The 19,671-nt window shown below is 37.3% G+C and overlaps 2 protein-coding genes across 4 annotated transcripts; one reads left to right on the top strand and one right to left on the bottom strand.

Annotated features, from left to right (window-relative positions):
- Positions 1–1,095: 1,095 nt before the first annotated feature.
- psme3 (proteasome activator subunit 3) lies at positions 1,096–8,184 on the bottom strand. 2 transcript variants are annotated; one of them, XM_046854892.1, is made up of 11 exons: positions 8,062–8,184; positions 6,887–6,919; positions 6,747–6,809; positions 6,568–6,672; positions 6,385–6,436; positions 6,170–6,288; positions 6,003–6,071; positions 5,722–5,789; positions 2,183–2,237; positions 1,936–2,022; positions 1,096–1,833 (listed from the first exon to the last, which is right to left on the bottom strand). In XM_046854892.1, the coding sequence occupies exons 1-11, from the start codon at positions 8,065–8,067 to the stop codon at positions 1,753–1,755; spliced, it is 738 nt and encodes a 245-aa protein (XP_046710848.1). In that variant the 5' UTR covers positions 8,068–8,184; the 3' UTR covers positions 1,096–1,752. The 2 variants fall into 2 exon arrangements, with proteins under 2 accessions (XP_046710848.1, XP_046710847.1); XM_046854891.1 differs by lacking the exon at positions 8,062–8,184 and adding an exon at positions 7,526–7,678.
- On the top strand, positions 7,792–18,592 carry nbr1a (NBR1 autophagy cargo receptor a). 2 transcript variants are annotated; one of them, XM_046854889.1, is made up of 21 exons: positions 7,792–8,167; positions 8,746–8,808; positions 8,963–8,981; positions 9,129–9,151; positions 9,271–9,453; positions 9,708–9,785; positions 9,892–10,100; positions 10,225–10,344; positions 10,999–11,238; positions 11,500–11,659; positions 11,812–12,060; positions 13,105–13,230; positions 13,304–13,379; positions 13,494–13,604; positions 14,083–14,271; positions 14,368–14,502; positions 14,675–15,116; positions 15,210–15,292; positions 16,017–16,083; positions 17,361–17,463; positions 17,715–18,592. In XM_046854889.1, the coding sequence occupies exons 1-21, from the start codon at positions 8,066–8,068 to the stop codon at positions 17,892–17,894; spliced, it is 2,958 nt and encodes a 985-aa protein (XP_046710845.1). In that variant the 5' UTR covers positions 7,792–8,065; the 3' UTR covers positions 17,895–18,592. The 2 variants fall into 2 exon arrangements, with proteins under 2 accessions (XP_046710845.1, XP_046710846.1); XM_046854890.1 differs by having other exon boundaries at positions 14,684–15,116.
- The last annotated feature ends 1,079 nt before the right edge of the window (positions 18,593–19,671 follow it).

Consider the following 19,671-nt stretch of genomic DNA (forward strand, 5'->3'; position numbering starts at 1 on the left):
TTATATAAAATACTGTGCATATAATGCCATCAAACAGTCATCTATAGTATTTCTTTCTATAAAAAATTCTTTATATAATAACATACTATGCTAGTGGTATTTATGCCATCTACTGTCCATAAGCTGAATTGTTACATTCTGTTCTTGGCAACCGAAAATGAGCGCTTAAAAAATAGTTTAAAAATTATGGGAACCCTTAATTATCACATATAATACAATTTAGTTAAACTTCAGTGACGTTAATTTGTTCAGTTAGTAAGTATAAGCGATGGCATATAAGTTTCATCTGCTTTGGTGCAAATAAAAGTGCCAACACGTAAACAGCTAAACAACCCTCGAAGGCATTGCAGGTGGTGGCCACAAAATTGCAATCTCCTTATTCTTCCTCACGGATTTGTCTCTAGTTTTGCATTTTACTAGGATAATTGTCATTATTTGTAGCATGAGGCAGTACCTGCAACCCAATCAGGTAGCCCAGGTCCTCAAGGATGGCACATCCATACCTGCCAGTACAAGGGGGTTTTGTGCAACTCACAGCACATTTCCAATAGCATGCAAGAGATTCCACTGTTACACTAGAAGATATTTTTCCGTTTGTGTGCCCTGTTCTATGTATAAATATTAGACAAGTTGTGTGACAGACATGAAAGAGTCTGGAGTGAATGCAACATAGGTTCCTCCTAGTGCATTACAATATCCAGCCTCACATGGCCAGAGTATAGAGGCAAATTCTGGATGCCAAAGGTGTTGGTCATTGACTGGCCATCACATTGTTCACATATGAATTGCATTGAGAAGCACTGGTCAGGTCTGGGAGGTGATCCCCAAAACACTATCTGCTATCTTATTAGGAGCATACCCAGACATGGTAAAGGAAATCCATGCAACTTTAATTGTTGGTGTAATTTTGAATATTTCGTTAATGATAAGATCCAAAATGCAAAGTATAGTGTTCCCTCAATTGTTTTGAGCAGTATATTTTTGGAATGTTTTCCTTCAGCATGCTTGGTTGCAATCTTTAGTTTTAACAAATCCTTTTACTTACTATTAATCTGGTCAGGAACTAGCGACTATGTAATCAATAAAATCAACACATTGGAAAAAAAATGACATTTTTATTCAGCAAAACATCTTTTTAAACCAGACAAAAAATAAGAGCCATTTGAAGCTTTGGAATTTGGTGGGTCAATGAAGATGAAAAATAAAGTAAAATATACCTGCATTGCAGCATCATGAAATAAGATCTATATTCATGAATGTAAAATGATTCAGAAGTACAGCTGCTCATCTTAGACTTGAACAGAGTGAAATAAGTAAAATACAGCATTGATAAAAACTTCAAACTTCAGAACTCAACTGGAGAAACAGATTTGTGTCTTACATCCACATCAGTCACTAAACTGAGTCTAAAACATGTAAAATGCCTTAGAAACTCCATACCCCCAAACAGTGCTACTTTGCATTTGGTTTGGTGAAAGATAAAAGAAACCCCAACGTTAAAGATATTTGTTTAATTAAATAAGAAAAACAACTGAGGCAAACTCCTCATGATGCACATTCAGACTTTCCATACCTTAACACTGCCCACTTGGAAATGGATGGAGATTATTTTTTTTTAACGGTTTAAAATAATCTTATATTACAGTTCTGTTAATGGCCTGATTGAGCTGGCCTGGTTTTAAGGGGTTCATAGTGGCATCAGAACCAGTCCAAAAGGTTCCAAACTAGCTAGGAGATCAGATGGGGGCATTCTTAGTAGAGAGCATCTGTATTGCTGCTTCGTGGTCGTTTTATCTTCTCAATGTTCTTCAGGATCATGTCATGCAAAGTTACCTGTGAAACAAGTTTAAACTCTTTACTGGCAATGCACCACACAAAGCCACATCTTGAGCATGAAAGAAAATGCTTTTTGGTATTTATTTTTTCCTGACTTACATATTGATTTCTCAGTTCTGAGACTATAATCTTGAGACTGATGTACTCCTTCTCATCAATCTCTGTTACCGTGCGCCTGTAGTCCTCCTGTTAAATACAAACAAAAACAAAACAATATAGCCTGCTTACTGGTGATGCAGCTTCTGTTTTTATATGATCATTATCATTTTATCTAAACATTTAATAACATCAAATCACTTACACACCTTACACAGTTTATAAGAAAAAAAAAAAAGTTACAACTTACCACATGTGGATATTTAGCGATTTTGGAAACTAGCTTTGCTCTTGTGATGTAGTATCTGCATAAAAGAAAAATCAAAAGCACTGCCTGTTCAATTCGACCTTTAACTGTGACCAAAATTTCACAAAAAAAGTTCTTATTGTGGACAATTCAAATATGTGCATGAAAACACCACCAGCCAATTATACTTATATGAAAATCCATATTACAAATAAAATACAGTGGTACCTTGACCTACGAGTGCATTAATGTACGAGTTTTCCGAGATACGAGCGGTCACTCGGTAGATTTTTTGCTTTGTTATGCGAAAAAAAAATTGAGGTACGAGCTCGAGACGCCGCTGCTAAATGGCGAAGTGAAGCCAGAAAGCGGAGATTGTGACGAAAATTAAGATAAGCAAGAAAGAAAAAGTAAAAAATGTAAAGTTTATGGATACGTAGTGTACAGCAGTGATAGCAAAAAACGAGTTTTCCCTCCGCCTCCGCTTATAGCCTCTACAACCCCCATCCTCCCCCCTCTGCCAGCGTCTTCGTTAGCTCAAATCGTCTCATCTCCAAGGTAAATACACTGCGTAAAACCTTATTATATCTTTACATACTCTTTCCATTATGTTTTTTTTTTACAAGATTTGTTATTTAGAAATTTATTTTCCTAATTTAGACAGATGAAAAACAAAAACGGGGTGTCATTTTGAGGGTTGGAACGGATTTATGCCATTTTAAGTATTTTCAATGGGGAAAATTGAATTGATGTGCGAGCAAATTGAGATACGAGCTCGTCCACGGAACAAACTAAACTCGTAGTTCAAGGTACCACTGTATAATATAGTATCTGTGGTACTGTCACAAATTGCCTCAGACAATAGTTCATGCTACTAGCACTGAAAAGGAGATGAAATAATGACAGCAAAAACAAAGCATTAAATTAATAATAATCAACAGACAGTTGGGGGAAAAAATACAGAAAGAAGAGATTAGATTAAAACAATTCATTTACTACAGTATCTCACAAAAGTGAGTACCATGCCTCACATTTCGGCAGTCTTTAGTACAACTAAGGGACAATATCCAAGCTTCATTTATATAGAATTTTGAATATGTTTTAGAGTAGCAAATGTGCAGCAATACAGAATTACTGTCCTCTAAAAATAACAACATACAGCCAATATTGTGGAAATAACGGACAACAAATGTGAGTACACCGTAAGTGAGCATGTCAAAACTGTATCCAAAAGTGTCAATATTTTCTGTGAGAACCATTGCCATTCTTAACTGCCTTATCCTCCTAGGCATAAAGTTCACCAGAACTGCACAGGATGTTGCTAGATCCTTTTGTACTCCTCTATAATGACCCCATGAAGCTGCTGGATTAGACATCTGGCACTTCTCCACCTTGTGCCAATAGGGCCAATGGGTCTTTATTTTGTTGGAAAACTGCTGTTTGGCCCAGTTCCTAAAGAGAGGGCAACATGTTCTGCTTCAGAATGTCACATTACATGCTGGAACCCATGTTTAACTCAATAAACTGCAGCTCCACAGTACCAGCAGCACTCATAACTCCAGACCATGATTCTACTGCCACCATGCTTAATTGTAGGCAAGACACAATTATCTTGATAGTCCTCACCAGGGCGTTGTCACACATGCTGGATACCATCTGAGCCAAACAAGTTTATCTAAGTCTTATCAGACCACAGGACATGGTTCCAGTTATTCATTCTCTTGGACAGGTTGTCTTCATAAAAGTATTTGCAGGTTTTCTTGTAAGCTAGCTTCAGAATAGGCTTCCCTATAAGCCGACATCCATGCAAACCGACTAGTTGCAGTGTGTGCCGTATGGTCTGACTGACAAGCGGACCTTCTGCTGGCCGCACTTGCGCACCGGTTTTCTTTAAAGTCAGCTTCTGCACATGGCACACAGCACAAGGAATCAACTTGTGAGTGACTCAACTTTGAGAGACCCTTGTAAAGCCTGTCCCAAGTGGAACCCGTCTTGGAAAACCTCTGTATGACCCTGGATAATGTACTGTAACTTAGTTTCAGTGTGTAACTGATCTTCTTATAGCCTACGCCATCTTTGTAGAGAGCAACAATTCTAATTCTCAAATCCTCAGTTCTTTGCCATGAGGTGACATGTTGAACATCCAGTGGTCATTAGGAGAGCATTGAACTCAAAGCACCAAATTCTAACAGCTATAATACAAGATACACAAATTTGTATGGTCCTGTCCAGCAGACAAAAACATTGCATGACAAATAGGACATGTGGCTTTGCATGCATAAACAATGTACAGCTTTTATCACTTTGTGTGCACTCACATTTTCTGGCAGTTATTTTGACAATAATGGCTTTAAGCTTAGTTATTTTCAGAGGACAGTAAATCTGTACTGCTATACAAGCTGCATACTACTAAAAAATATTCCAGTTTTATTTCTACAGTATTGTTCCTTGAGAAAATATAATAAAATGAAAATGGTTGCTGTTCTTCACTGTATGTACAAATGAAGTGTTCTGGTTGCTTGACAATTGTATGCTGTGTGAGTAATTACAGGAACCAGGAAAATAGATATATATAGGCAATAGATTTTTTTCCACATAATTACAGAATATCTCTGTGGGTCAATGTTAAAACACATTGTAAAAGACATCTAGCATTTCCAAAAAGTGCATCTACACCTGAACTTTTCTTAAAACAGCTGCAAATATACAAATGGGATACGCAGAACTAGAGACACATCAGTGTTGTCAATGCAACAGCTACATAGACATTAGGCCATAGACAACAAATTGTCCATAATCATTACAGCAATTAACCTTGCTATCACAGAAAATACAGAAACCTGAAATATAGAATTAGGCACTCGAACATGGTGACTGTCACAGTGTGGTCCAGGACATTTAAAACTATTATTAATTTGTAAGGTTTTTTTTTAACACAAGTAATTATAACCCACCAGCTGATCAACAACCTGATACACATGCAATCACTTTATAATAATTAAAATAAAAATACAGAATACAGTAATCCTCTGCTTTACCGCGGTTTGAATTTCACGCCCCCGGTTTATCTCGGAATTGCATTTGCCACATAACTAATTTGTTTAGCTAATTTTCCCAGTCTCTCGCAGATAGCACGATAAACCAAAAAACTTCTAGGAAGTTGTTTTTATGGAGTAAAATTTTTACTCCATTTTTATTAACAAAAATATAATTATTAGTTATAAAATGAAGTAAAATGTTAATACAGTACAGTACTGTATACATAAAACAACATTTTTGGGGTGCCGTCTATTTATCGCGGGCGGTTTTAGAACGTAACGATAAACGGGGGATTACTGTATAAATCATTAAGCCTTAGGCCATTTACCTTCCAATAAATAGCCATAATGCAATGATAATGTTCAGAATGTGTTAGTTGGTTCAAATATTATAAATGGATGTTTGTGTTTTGGGGATTGTGACCTTTTTTTTAATCAGTAAACATTAAAGCAAGTGAGCATCTTTAGATTTAATCATAAACAGAAATAAAATTAGTCAAGTACCTCGATATCTGGTCCAGATAAGAGGCTGCCTCTCCCTCAACCGTTCTGAGCTCAGCCACAGTCTCCTCCTGTATGTAGTAATGCTAGTTAGTGAGTAATGACCCTTTCGAGGCACATCAGGCAAATTGTTTAATAAATTAAACTTACAGCATGCACATTCCACAATCAAACTATCTACACAACTGTAAAAATAGACTTCTGCATTACAATTAATTTTCTGTTCTACTAGTGCTGACCTACTCCATGTTGCATTAAAGAAAACCACAATGATTGTCTTATACCTGGATTGAAACACCAAAATTGTTGCCATCTTCTATTCTTGGAATCAGCAACTGCACCCACATCTTGACCTAAAACATACACAAGTAACATACAAACAGAATCATAGATTATTACACAGAAGCTTTTGTTATAATAATGTAAACTGCTGAAGAGAACATGAACCTACAGTGTTGCATTTCTCTATGAGGGTTCTGATCTCAGGCTTAACCTTCTCGATCAGCTCCACCAGCTTGCCATTGCTTTTCATCATTCCACCAGGCATTATATACACCTTGGTCCCACTAACTACAAATGAGAAAAGATTGAATGTTAGTTACAAGAGTAAAAAAAAAAATCCCTAAAAGAACCCCAACATCTCAGCTGTCACACTGCAAACCTCACCTTTGTCATCTCCTGGACCATCTTCAAGTTTTCTCTTTTTGGCATTTTGTTGCTGTTAATAAAACAATAAATAATTATTTCCTCTTGCAAACAATTAAACAGATAAACATCTACAGTGACTTTGTACATTTTCTTTTTAAAACTCTCAAAAGCTTGAAGAATTGAATAAACAAAATCTCTTACTCCCTCAAGTCCATCATGAATATCTGAAAGCAGAATTGGGTCTGGCACAGCCAAATTTATCTCTGAATGGATTTCTTTCAATTCACGGATATTTATTACAGGATCCTGAAAATGAAGAGAATTTAGAGTTATACGTTATTAAAGTTAAGAGCTTAACTTTACATATCTTAATATCTTACCTTTAGAAAATGGTCCAATTCTAATAATTTCTTAGGGAAGAAATTTGCCACCAGATCTTCTGCCTGAATTTAGAAATAAATTTAATGTCAAAGGCAACCAATAGAATATTTCCTTGTTATTCCTGTGATCTGGGACTTACCTCTGATGTGATTCGTTCCCTGAAAACATCAACCTATAGTGAAACATTAACGCATTAATACAAAGCATTAATGACAAGTTGCTAAATATAAAACAAATAAAAGATTAAAGTGAAACGTGGTTAGAATCTGTGTGTTCTGTCCGACCGGGAAGGCTTTATCTGTTTGGTCGACTTAATTGGTAGCTAAAAAACTCAGACTACATAGTGTACTTTAGTAGACTGTAACTAAAATCCAAATGTACGACTGGCTATCTAAATTAGCTTTTTTGACGACAGCAAATGAAGGTACAGCTTCGTTAAGCGAAGGGGCTAGTCAGCTAATGAACACCAGATGGGCTGCCCTGCTATACAGTCTTCATGCACAATAGAAATGTTTACACATTAACTCATCTATGCGACATCACAAATATATGGGTTTAGATACGATCAAACCCGCAATCTGGAATAGTTTATTTTTTTTAAACTAAACAGTTATTAATGATTGCCGGCGGGAAATGTAGCTAACTAGCTTTAGCTTGCTGAATGTATCACACGCACACCGGCTTTGCTTGCTACAGTTTGTTAGCCTGCTAACGGTCGACAAATATTCGGCTTAGCGCTTCAGCCTAAAATATATACAACTGAACCTGGCCGACTTACCTTTGATTTGATTTCACTGTCCACCTTTAAGAGTGAAGACATTTTTTAAATCAATAACGGAGAAAAGCTACAGATTGTCTTAACAGCATTAACGAACAGTGTGGCTTTTACTGCTGACTGTCAGCCACAAGGTAACTCATGCGCTGCGAGATGACGTTGAAAATAAGCGACTCGGCAACGAGGCGCGTTCTACGCATGCGCAAAGACGACAGCTCGTCTTTTTACAATAATTAGACCTTCACGTAAAGACATGCCAGATACAACTACTAATAATATGTACATGACATTATAACATTGTTTTTTACAGTGTCATTTCCTACCTTACGGTTCACTCTCGCATATAACGAAACAAAGAATAACGTAGGGAAGGAATGACATATTTCCTGTTACGTGTGCACGGGGGAGTGTACATGGTAAACGATGTAAACAACAAGAGAGAGACTAGACAGACAGGGCCGATTATAATGTTGGCGTTAACCATGTTTAATTAAATTGTTGTAATCACAAATTGGATATCTCGTGTCATTTTGACTGACCATCATGAATCACCCGGTTACCGTCAAAGTGAATTTCCGTGGGAGCGTGAAGAAGTTTCCCGTCGTGGATACAGACAAAGCGCAGTGGGAGACAGTAGAGGCCTGGGTAAGCTGTCTTCATGAACCTACTGTTTGTGCTCGGTTACGTATCTGAGACCACAAGCGAAAGCGCCTACTACCGTCCTACATGCTATATTATAATCGTGTATCACCGTAAATTGCGTATTATTTAGTACTGTTTAGTACTGTAGGATACATGTTTGGACGCAGTCACTGTCCTAGAAGGCCGAGACCGCGGTCTGCATAAACAGACTAGTATTCGCCTCTTAGTTTGGCGTGAAAACATGGAAAAAGGTTTAATTTGCAGTGTAAAGAAGTTCTGGAAAAATTTCCACGTAATGGCGTTTGCGTTTTTATTGCCATCTGGTTCGAGTCAAACTGATCTGATGACTACATAATCATGACTTACAGTAACTTGGATTGTTTATTCTAAATGCTACACATGTATATTGTAATAATAATAATAATGGTGATGATGATGATAATAATACACATCTTTCTTTTTATTTTCTGTTTGTATAGCATCTTTTGCAAGCTCAAGGTCGCGTGCAGAAATCAGTCAATAAATGGTGCTGATTGGTTACTTGCTTGGCTCATTCCACCATTCTTTTTTATTACCCTTAGATCAAAACAACTTTCGGCTTATGTCATTTTCAAGCTAAATATTTTGACGAGGACAATGAAGAGGTAAGCATTTGTCTAGTTGTTTCTGTCACATTTTATTATCCACAACATTTGTGATCAAGATTCCTTTCGTTGTCATCAAAAAGCAATAATTAATTTGTTATTATTGCATTGGAATGTATTGTCACTTAATATTCTTGTACACTTTATTTGACAGATATCCATAAACAGCCAAGGTATGTGAGTACACCTGGTTTGTATGTCTTTTAATGTAAAATGTATTTATTTTTTAAATGTATTTTTGTATGGGGATTGCTGAATGTATATATGTGTATATATAACGAACATCTATGCTAACAATGCAATGTTTTTTTTTCTATCAGATGAGTATACAGAGGCTTTAAAGGTAAAAACTGGTTTTATCTTGTTGCATTTCCTTTCAAATATCAAGACCATTGCATATCAACTTCTCTGAATAAGGCAACTGTCATTAAATTAATCGTACTTACAACATATTAAATTTAGAGTGCATTTAAGCAAGCCAACCAGCTACACATGAATGTGTATAAGATGAAAGGCCAGGCTGAAGGTGGGCCTGTTAAAGCTGAAGTTAAAGAACTCAGAATCGACCCCAGACCAGCTCCACCATATCGTGCCAGAGTAAAAATGGCAGACAAGGAAACCCAGGTGACCCCCGAGCGGGACTCGGTGAGAACTTATGATTTCTGCAGAATAAAGCTCATGTGTCAATTAAAAAAATTAATGTGAAACATTTTTTACTCTTAACATTCTAACATCTTGTTCTTTTTTCTGTAAATCTTACTAACACAATCTGTAATTATTCTGTCTTGTGTTTTGAATTTTTTGTTCATTTTGTTGATTAATCTTTGCATCCCCATTTTAAACTTTAATTTGACCATTCCAACAGTTTTTTAATACACTGATAATGTTACTTTTGTTAGGTGATTGTGAAGGAAAATAAAGTAAATAAAGTTGAAGAAGAAGCTGTCCCTGCATGGTTCAAATCTTACATGGACAGAGTATGTGCACTTTATTCATGTCTTTTCACATGGCTGTGATGTCACTATTCAAAATTTATATTACGTTAAATTGAATTTTTAACAATTTTCTTCCCGGTCTTCCCAGTTCAAAGATCAGGTAGTGAGGGAAGTTGTGGACAAGATGTGTAGTGAATTTTCTGGCCAGTGCTGTACACACAGAGCCTCTGATCCCCCAGAAGAGCCCAGAACTTCTGGGACTCAGATGGCTGTAGTAAGTTCCACAACACAGAGGACCTCAATACCTAACTGCAGCAGTTGCAAGGGTCCAGCCACTGGTGGAGGATATCACTGCAGGTGTGAGAGTATTCTCTCAAAGTCTTCTCTCAAAATATTTGTCAGAGTCAGCACTGTTTCTTTCTGTTTAAAGTGCCATTTAATCTGAGTAGAATAAAAGACCAATTTTTATTCATTTGTTTAGCGTGTGTCCCTCTTGCATCTTGTGTGAGCCATGCAGTCACAAACATGACCCCAGCCACAACCTGAAGAGAACACGGACCCCGTTGTCAGTCCCAGAACGTGGAGTAACTCCAGAGCCCAGGTCAGTTAAACAGCTCAAATAGCTCATTTTTTACAAGGTAGTGATTTGTAGAGGTCAACCGATTTTACTGATATTGATAGTTAGGTTGGATCGCACTTGCCGACAACCGATTGTTTTTAAAATAGATACTGGGCAAATAAAATAAACACACAACATTTAATGCAAATAGTACTGAACTTTTTCACAAAAATGAATAAAAAAACTACTGAATCATTAAAATGTGCTAAATAAAATATTGAAAATATTAATTATATTCTTAAACTTTTGAGGAAAATTGGACAAGTATTCAAACTGAAACTAAAAGAAACACTCCAAATAAAAATAAAATAAGCAAAAAAAAAACAAACCAGAAAGAATAAAAAGACTTAACTTTAACAGTACATGGTATCATTGACTGGAGGCTGCTCTCATTCTGTATAATGCAACTCAAAAAACTAAACTGTCGTTTAGATTTCTGCCGATCGTTCCAGCAATCAGCTATGGACAATTATTCTGCGAAACCGATGAATCAGTCAACCTCTAGTGATTTCCTTTCTTTCTGTCAGGGTTTTTGTAATAATAAAAGTGAATATATTGTAAAGGTATATCCTTACAGTTCTCATATGAGTAGTGATATGACCTATGAGTGATCATGTTTGTGCTTTGTTTTCACAGGTTCTTGCGGCGAGGAGACAGGACTGTCCGCAAGGCCGAGCGGCAGCGTCTGAAAGCTGAGCGTAGGCAGCTGAAGGCCGAAGTGAAGGAGATTAAGAAGAAGCTGCGTTTGGAGAAGAGAGGCCTGCTGTGGAGTGGAGCCACCAATGGCACTAGCAGCTCAGGTCTTGGCCCTGCTCCTGCCTCTGCTCCTGGTGCAGCTGCAGCCCCGGGCCCAGAGCCTCAGGCCTCCAGTCCAGAGTAAGGGCCATAGTGAGAGGGCTCAGGGCTGGGTGACCTACCGCCCCAGCCTAGAACAGTCTTTATCAAGATTATCTCATTGTCTGTTATAGTTGCGTTTATCGCTGGCAAGTGGATGGAACTACCTCAAATGCACCCGCTGCCTTTATTGTATTGCATCGTTTTTTAGGGAAAAAAAAACTTTTTTTTGCTTTGAGCTTCAAGAAAAAGACAGAAGCTGAGTCAAAGCTGTACTCACAATGCTCTGTACACTCAAACCAGGGGTCCCAAGGTCTCCTGCTCCACCTTGGTGCCCACAATGACAGCCTTGTTTCTGGATGAGAATCTACCAGACGGAACTTGTCTGGAGCCTGGCACCAAGTTCATCAAGTACTGGAAGATGAGGAATACTGGCAACATCAGCTGGACATCAGACACAAAGGTATGTTAACAATGAAATATATACGTTTAGTAAAACAATATCCATGATTTTCATATTGTAATGGTGCACATCACATGCATTCACTTGTTCTTGTGTGAGTTTTGTTTGTGTTGCCTTGCTTGCATGTGGGCCATGTATATTTGTCTTAATAGCTGAAGTTCATGTGGGGAAACCTGGCATTGGATTCACAAGAGCAGAAAGAGGTGGCAGTGCCCTTCCTCAAGCCAGACCAGGTTGGTATGGTGAGTGTGGCATTTGTGGCACCCATGCTAGAAGGCACCTACACCTCCCACTGGCGCCTGGCACACTGCGGGGTGCAGTTTGGCCCCAGAGTATGGTGCAGCATCGTGGTAGTCCCCAGCTCAGGCCAGAAACTCAACTCTCACTCAAGCAAAATATTTGTGAGTACTTTTACTCTTTCTTATTAACTTAATGAGGAACTAAACTGGGATCCAAAAGTCTGAGGCCACTAGTAAAAATGCTTCAACTTTAATGCAAAAAATTCTGTTCTATTTTAAATTGATTTCAGTTTATTAATAACATTTCCTTATTAAATAATTTTTATATTATTTCATAACACTATTTAAGGTAACAGACAGCAAGTGCACTTAACATCCTATCAAACTGCTAGCAGCAGATTAGTTTTTAGAGTATAGAATGTCCTTGTTTTCGACATGGACTAAATGGGCCATTGACTTGATAACGGCAATGGTTTTATCTAGGGCTGCAACTACGATTATTTGAATAATGGATTAATTGGACGATTTTTGTATCAGATTTATGCAGTGGTGTACAAAAAATATGCATTGGTGTACAAATGCATGAGCATTCGCTGAAAACACAACAGTGACTAAAAATGTAATCGTTTATTGCTGTTGTTATTTGCCGCTTTTAGATTTAGTGTTTGTTCGCACCATTTTAATTGAATCCATCACAATGTCACGAGCGAGGTGATTGCGCAACCTGATGATTGCAAGTCACAACAGAACAGATCCAGTGCGACTCTCCCGAAGTTAGCAAACAGTTACACAATAGCACTTCATTAAACTATACCATTTTCACATTTTCACATGATAATATGTTTCGCCTTAATCCGTGACACCAGTGTCTTTTCTCTTCTTGCTGCTGGTTAACCATATACGTTCCACCATTTTCAAGTGGCTGTGTAATCTTACCATCATGCTAAGCCATAACTTGAACTGCCCAACTAATTTATAACAGCAATCATTGATAACGAATTTCATTATCGATTATTATCGATTTTATCGATTGGTTGTTGCAGCCTTAGTTTTATCCAAAGATTTTACTGGATGCACCAAGATTAATAACCATAATTAAAGATTTAGCAAAATCATACAGTTTCCTAAACATTTTCCATTAATTTTATTGATGCAACAGTTAGTCCATGATTTGGCCAGTATTAATTATTTTTTTTTGCGATACAGATGAATAAACACAGTGTTTTAGGAATTGATGGGATGTGCTGGACTGGCTCTAGAGATGAAACTCGGGGGTCCTCCGGCAACAAAAGAGAGTACTACATTCCCTCAGTGGACCTTCTCACAGCACAGGTGTGTGATCACTTCTAAATCGGCTTCTGTCCATGTAATATTACTGTAATAAACAATTCTTCTTTTATTATAGGATCTGCTCTCTTTTGAGTTGCTGGATATAAATATTGTCCAAGAGTTGGATAAGGTCCCAGCTAACACTCCAGCTGGTATGCATTACATTAGTGATATTTAGCTATTTCACTGTGGGGTAAAGTAGAGGCTCTGACGGGCAACTGTTTTATTATGATTGCTAAATTTGTATTACATTTTTTGTTATATAGATATGACTCCATGCATGTCCCCAGTGCCACATTATGGACATACATTTGGAAAGCATGGACTGGGCTTGGTAAAAGAGAACATAGAATGCACAGGCACTAAAAAACTCCAAGGTAACGAAAGTTTTTATTCCTACTTGTAGTTCTCAGTTTTTATTCTTTCTTGTAGTTCTCAGTTTTAGTCCACAAGATGTCCTCCTTAAACATTTGCAAAGTTTAACAAAACCTTGTAATTTCAATATCCTATCATACAATTCTGAGATATGAATTCAACGAGACCCTCAATAAGATTACAAAAAATTAAAAATTAAAAAAATTATAAAAAATTATAAATATATATATAAAATGTTATTTATTTATTTATTTATTTTTTTTTTTTTCCCCATACACTTGTGTGTTACGCTTATGCTCATGAATGTGAATAATGAGTATCAAAATATATAATAAACATTAACTCATCATAACTCACTTCTGAAGAAAAAATGCCTAAAACAGTATTATATTTGTATGATCTCGATTAAATTTTCTGAGTTCTCTCAACATAAAGATAATGCTAAACATTGTCAGGGCACATGATTTGTGTGTTTGTTAGTTGTGCAGCCTCAGATACACTCTGACAATTTGGATCTTCAAGTTCATGATGAAGGTGATGATGACATCAGCGGGACTCAGTTTGTCTGTGAGACTGTGATTAGGTCACTCACGCTGGAGGAAGAGCCTGAGCTCAAACCTCCACGACGGGGTCGAGCCAATCACAACAGGCCTGAGCGTGAGAGCAAATGTGAATATTATATATCAAAAAGTAATTAATTTTATTCCATAATATCTGCTCAGAAGAAAAATACAAATATGTCTTTATTGTCTGACTTTCTTGCAGATCATGACCCCACACCAGTAAATGAGAGGTCCTTGATAGAGAGGAATGACAGACCCCTCTTGCCGACCATTAAGAGGCCAGAAGCTCCACCCCCAGTCCAAGTACCTATTATACTTGAGGAGCCTACTATCCCAGGTGAAAAAATATTCCTTCCATTTCACAGTGGGAGCTTGATTTCAGTTTTTCTAAAAATAATTATTAATTATGCAAAAATGCAGAGACACTCATTCTTAACACTTCATTCATTTGTCCTTTAAGTGCTTTTGATATATTTTGAAATAATTTATGTATTCTCCCAACAATGCAGCTTTTTCAGAAATGTTGATTGGCTCCAATGAAAACCTGTACACTGACCCTGCTGCTCTGGAGGAGAATGAAGGAAAAAAGGAAGATCATGATAAAGAGGAAGAGGCAGGAGAGTGGGATGAGGTGAGCAGCCAGGCATCCTCAGCCTCTTCAGAAGAGTACCTTGTTGTTTTGCCTGACTGCTTTGATACCTCCAAACCACTGGGAGATTCTCTGTACAGCTCAGCTGTGTCCCATCCTGGAAATACCTGTAATACAGAGCCTGAGAGAGCACAGGATCAGACTACTGCTGAGGGGGAGGCAGTGGAATCAACAGCCCTAATGCAGAAAAGCGTGAACAGGTTGCTGTGCACTTCTCAGCTACTGAACACTACTCCACTAATTCCTGAAGTGGCACCTGCACCTGTCTTTCTGTCACCACCCCCTACTCTTCGTACACACAGGTCAGAACTATGTGCATTTTAAGCTTTTCATTAGCTTAAATCAATGTACGTGACACTGATTTTTGTATATTGTTCTGATTGTTTTTTTATTAGGTCAATACAACCTTTTGTGACTGAGATTAGAACACTGGAATCTGAGGAGAACAGATCATGCCCACCTGAGAACAAAACAAATGGTCAGTTCTTGGATAAAAGCATAAGTAATAGCCTCTCTATGACTGTCTTTTTTATTATTATTATTATTATTCTTATGTGGAATCATTTATGTATTTAGACGAACATTTGTGGAACATTTTTTAACATCGTATTTCACTTTAGTTCCCATTTGCTGTTATATCATCCACTCCATTGGGCATTCCATGAGAGATGTCCCATTACTAGATTTTGGAGTGTGGTTTTGGAGATTTGTACTCATTCAGCTACAAAGGTGTTAATAAAGTCAGATACTGATGTAGGGTGAGGAGGCCTGGAGTGCAGTCAGCATTCCAAATCCACTCCAACTCCATGTAAATCTTAATTGAGAATGAAGGGAAATATTAATGCAACCAATCTAAAGACATCCTATACAACTGTGTGCCTTTAATTTTGTGATAACAGTTTGGGGCCGTGCCAAATTTGGCTGGAAAAGTCAGGTATACCAATTCTTCTGTCCATATATTGTATCTATTTCCAAGAATACATTTTCTACCATTTAATAGTTAATCAAACAAAAGCTTAAAAAGTGTAAATATTTGATCATTTTTGCCTTGATGAATCCTTACACTTATACACAAGATTACTTGCATTTATCAACATGGAGTTAAAATTACATTTTTGTGACACCTTTTTTGTAAGAACATTGCATTTTATGTTTGACTCTTCATAGTAATGTGTCTTGTGATTTATGTCTCTGTTTCTCAGGATTAGGATCAACACATCTGGAGTCCCATGCCAGTGCCTTTGAGTCCTGTAGCTCTCAGGATCCCAGGTAAAATTCCTCACCACTTACACTTTTATCAAGTAATTACATGATAACACACATATTATACCATAAAACATAATTATTCTTTATGGCAAATCCTCTCCAGCTGGTTTGGATGGAGACCATTGATGGACAGCCACATTCAGGTCTCTCCAGAGATGTTCAATAGGGTTCAAGGCATAGCTCTGGCTGGGTCACTATAGGACATTCACAGAGTTGTTCCCAATCCAATGCCTGTGTGCTTAGGTTTGTTGTCATGTAGAAAGGTGAACCTTTGGCCAAAGCTGAGGTCCTGAATGCTGTGAAACAGGTTTTTATAGAGGATATCGTGTTACTTTGCTCCATTCAGCTTCCCCTCAACCCTGACCAGTTGTCAAGTCCCTCACAGCATGATGCTGCCACCACTATGCTTCACTTTTGGGATAGTTTTGGGAAGGTGATGAGTGGTGCCTGATTGTCTCCAGATACATTTGGAATTGAGGCCAATCACTTCAATCTTGATTTCATCAAACCAGAGAATTCTGTTCCACACAGTCTGAGAGTCCTTCCGTTGCCTGTTAGCAAACTCCAAGAAGGCTTCCATTGGTTTTGCACTGAGGAGAGGCTTCTGTCTACCCACTCTGCTATAAAGCCCAGATCGGTAGAGGGCTTCATTGATGTTGTCCTTCTGGAACTTTGTAACATCTCCACACAGGATCTTCAAAATTCAGTGAGAATGACCATCTGGTTCTTGGTCACTTCTCTTACTAAGGCCTTTCTTCCCTATTTGCTCAATTAGACCGGGCGTCCTAGTTGTTCCACACATTCCATTTAAGAATTCTCGAGGCTACTGCATTTTTAGGAATCTTTAGGGTAGCAGCATTTTTTTTTTAGCCTTTTTCCAGATAGATGCTTTGCAATAATCCTGTCTCTGAGCTCTGCAGGCAGTTCTTTTGCAAACATTTCTAGAATTCTGTTTTTGCTTTGTTATTATGAGTATGGATTAGTGAGAAAAAAAGATCTATCTGAACGATTGTAGTATCTGCATAAACACCTGAAATACTTGTAAACCAAGTCCTGAGTTTGGGTTTGTAGCAGAAATGAAAAACATGCCTATGCGTGTCACTAATGCTTAAAAATAGAATGCAAAAAGGAAGTAGCTCCAAACTCATGTTCTTCCTGCATGCTATACAGACAGACATTTCTCAATACGAACACCACAAACTGGTGTTTTCTGTTTTTCTTAATTTTATACTATGGGTTGATGATTACTCCTTGTAAGTAATTGTTGCTTTTGTTTGAAGGCTACGTCACGGTGGCCTCACTGAAGGACTGGTCAAAGGGGCTCTCTCTGTGGCAGCATCTGCTTACAAAGCACTTTTCACAGGCCAGAGCAGTTCCACACAGGTACTTACATTCAGCAACTTGACACCAATTTGCATCTGTTTTCACTTTTTCATTTCTTATATCCACATGCAGAAATATGTGACAAAGTAATTAATATTATGACAAAAAAATTCATACTTTTAGGATTTATGTTTCCAAGAATTTTGTCTTTCTTAGTGTCCTTTGGATGAATACTTGCTTTGTTGACACAGGTTCCATGTACACTCTGTACCCTCCTTATGAATTACCTTTGCCATTTTTTTCCTCTGCAGCGGCTCAGTGCCGATCCAGCGTCTAAAGAAGCCTCATTGATAGCTGTGCTACAGGAGATGGGCTTCGGTAACAAGCTTCTAAACCAGAAACTGCTGAGGAAGCATCAGTACAATCTGTTGGATGTGGTCAATGAGCTAGTGCAAATGACCGACAATGAATGGTACACAAAACGCCATTAAAGATGGTAGAATTATAACCTCGATAGGTATGATACAGGAGGTGTCTCTAATATACTCAAGTTGAGATGTGATTCTTTTTTAAGTCAGGGGTTTAGTGGTTTAGTGTAGGACTGTTTTTATTTAACAGTCCATCCACAATTATCTATCAGAGCGACTATTCAGTTGTATAGTTTTCGATTATATGTTTTTGGCACATTATGAATGGAAAATCTCAGAAATTAATCTATTTGTCTGATTTATCTATATTTCTTCAAGCACAGTAATGTTTTAACACATTGGAAACTTAAATGTGCTTAATCACTTTAATAGGATACAAAGCCTAGTCAGAGATATTGCCTTGAGATTGTCATGTGGTTGGTAATAATACTTTTACAACTCTTTACATTTGGCAATCAGCTGTAGGATATTAAAAACATATTCAGTATTTTATGCGCTTTGTCACCGTGACCTCTTTGATTTCAGTTTGAGTAACACTAATTACTGTAATGTTTAACCATGTGACACTGAGGTGGTGGTTTTCCAACACATAAAATGTGCAATGACTTGTTGAATCATGCTTAACCTAGCCAGTGATTGATTGAAATTTTGCTAGACAACAGGTGTTGGTTGTCCTCTGTGTACTAACAATGTGATCATGGAGCTAATGGCTTAAGTAAATGTGGTTCTTGGTGTCCAGGAAATAAAGCATTCCATATTCATTTGGGGTCGCATTTGATTCATTTTTGTTTTACAAAATGAGGATCAACGAATGCAATATAAAGGAAATGATGCTGCTTTTTTGCTCTTGCAACAAAATAGTTTGTTTTCTTTTTTAAATATAGCAGTTGTTATTCTTAGTAGCACAGAAAAAAATTAATTAGTAGTTGATGTTCATATTAAAGACATGAAAGAATTATGCCCCTATGAAATGAAAGTTCGGGCTCATGTCTTTTTCCCCCTGTAGTCAGCTTCCTGTTTTAAATGATATGATCGTGTGTCCTGTTTTTCACTCAATTTACTTCACCCACAAAATATAGAGGAGAAGAGAACTGAAGTGAATTCTCGTTTTCTGCTGCTGATTGGGGTTTACTGTATTCAGTGTTTTATTTAATCAAATAGAGCTGCAGAATAGAGGTTATCATATAACAAGATTTTTTGCTTGATTTCTCTGTCCCAGTTATTTTTTACAGAATAAAGCACTTGCATGCACACAGACACTTCAATAATTTGTTTAACTGCTTTGAATCGTTTAACATTCAAACAATACCATGTGGCATAAATTCTGTGCAAGCCCATTTTATATTTTGATATTTTAAATCAAGATAGAAAGAAGAACCGAGTGAATTTGAAAGAGTTTTAGTTTTTGAACTGAATTACAAAAGTGTTGCATGTATGGTCAAACATATGACTAATCCTCATGCATTAGTGTGATACACAAACAAAACAAGAACTGTTTTCCAGGTTACTGTGAATAAACCATTGTATGCAAGAACAATCTGTCAATATTTTGATGAGAAATATAGTAAGGTTGTATTACTAGTATTAGTAGTTGCAATAGTACATGTGCACAGTTTGAAACCACATGCATTGGTCTACAGAGATGTGTAGAAAGCCGACATGATGAGACACACTTCACCTTGTTCTTGCAAAGTAGGCAAGTTGCATGTGTAATGTACACCAAGATAACAAAAGCCTGACTGCAGTGAGTGAGGCGGTATATTAGCTTGTTATCTTGTCTCTTAGAAAACTAATGAAGGAAGTGGTGGAAGTGAATAATTGATCACTTGAAAGGTGAAAA

The sequence above is a fragment of the Silurus meridionalis genome, chromosome 7 (assembly GCF_014805685.1).
Source record: "Silurus meridionalis isolate SWU-2019-XX chromosome 7, ASM1480568v1, whole genome shotgun sequence".
NCBI classification, from domain to species: Eukaryota; Metazoa; Chordata; class Actinopteri; order Siluriformes; family Siluridae; genus Silurus; species Silurus meridionalis.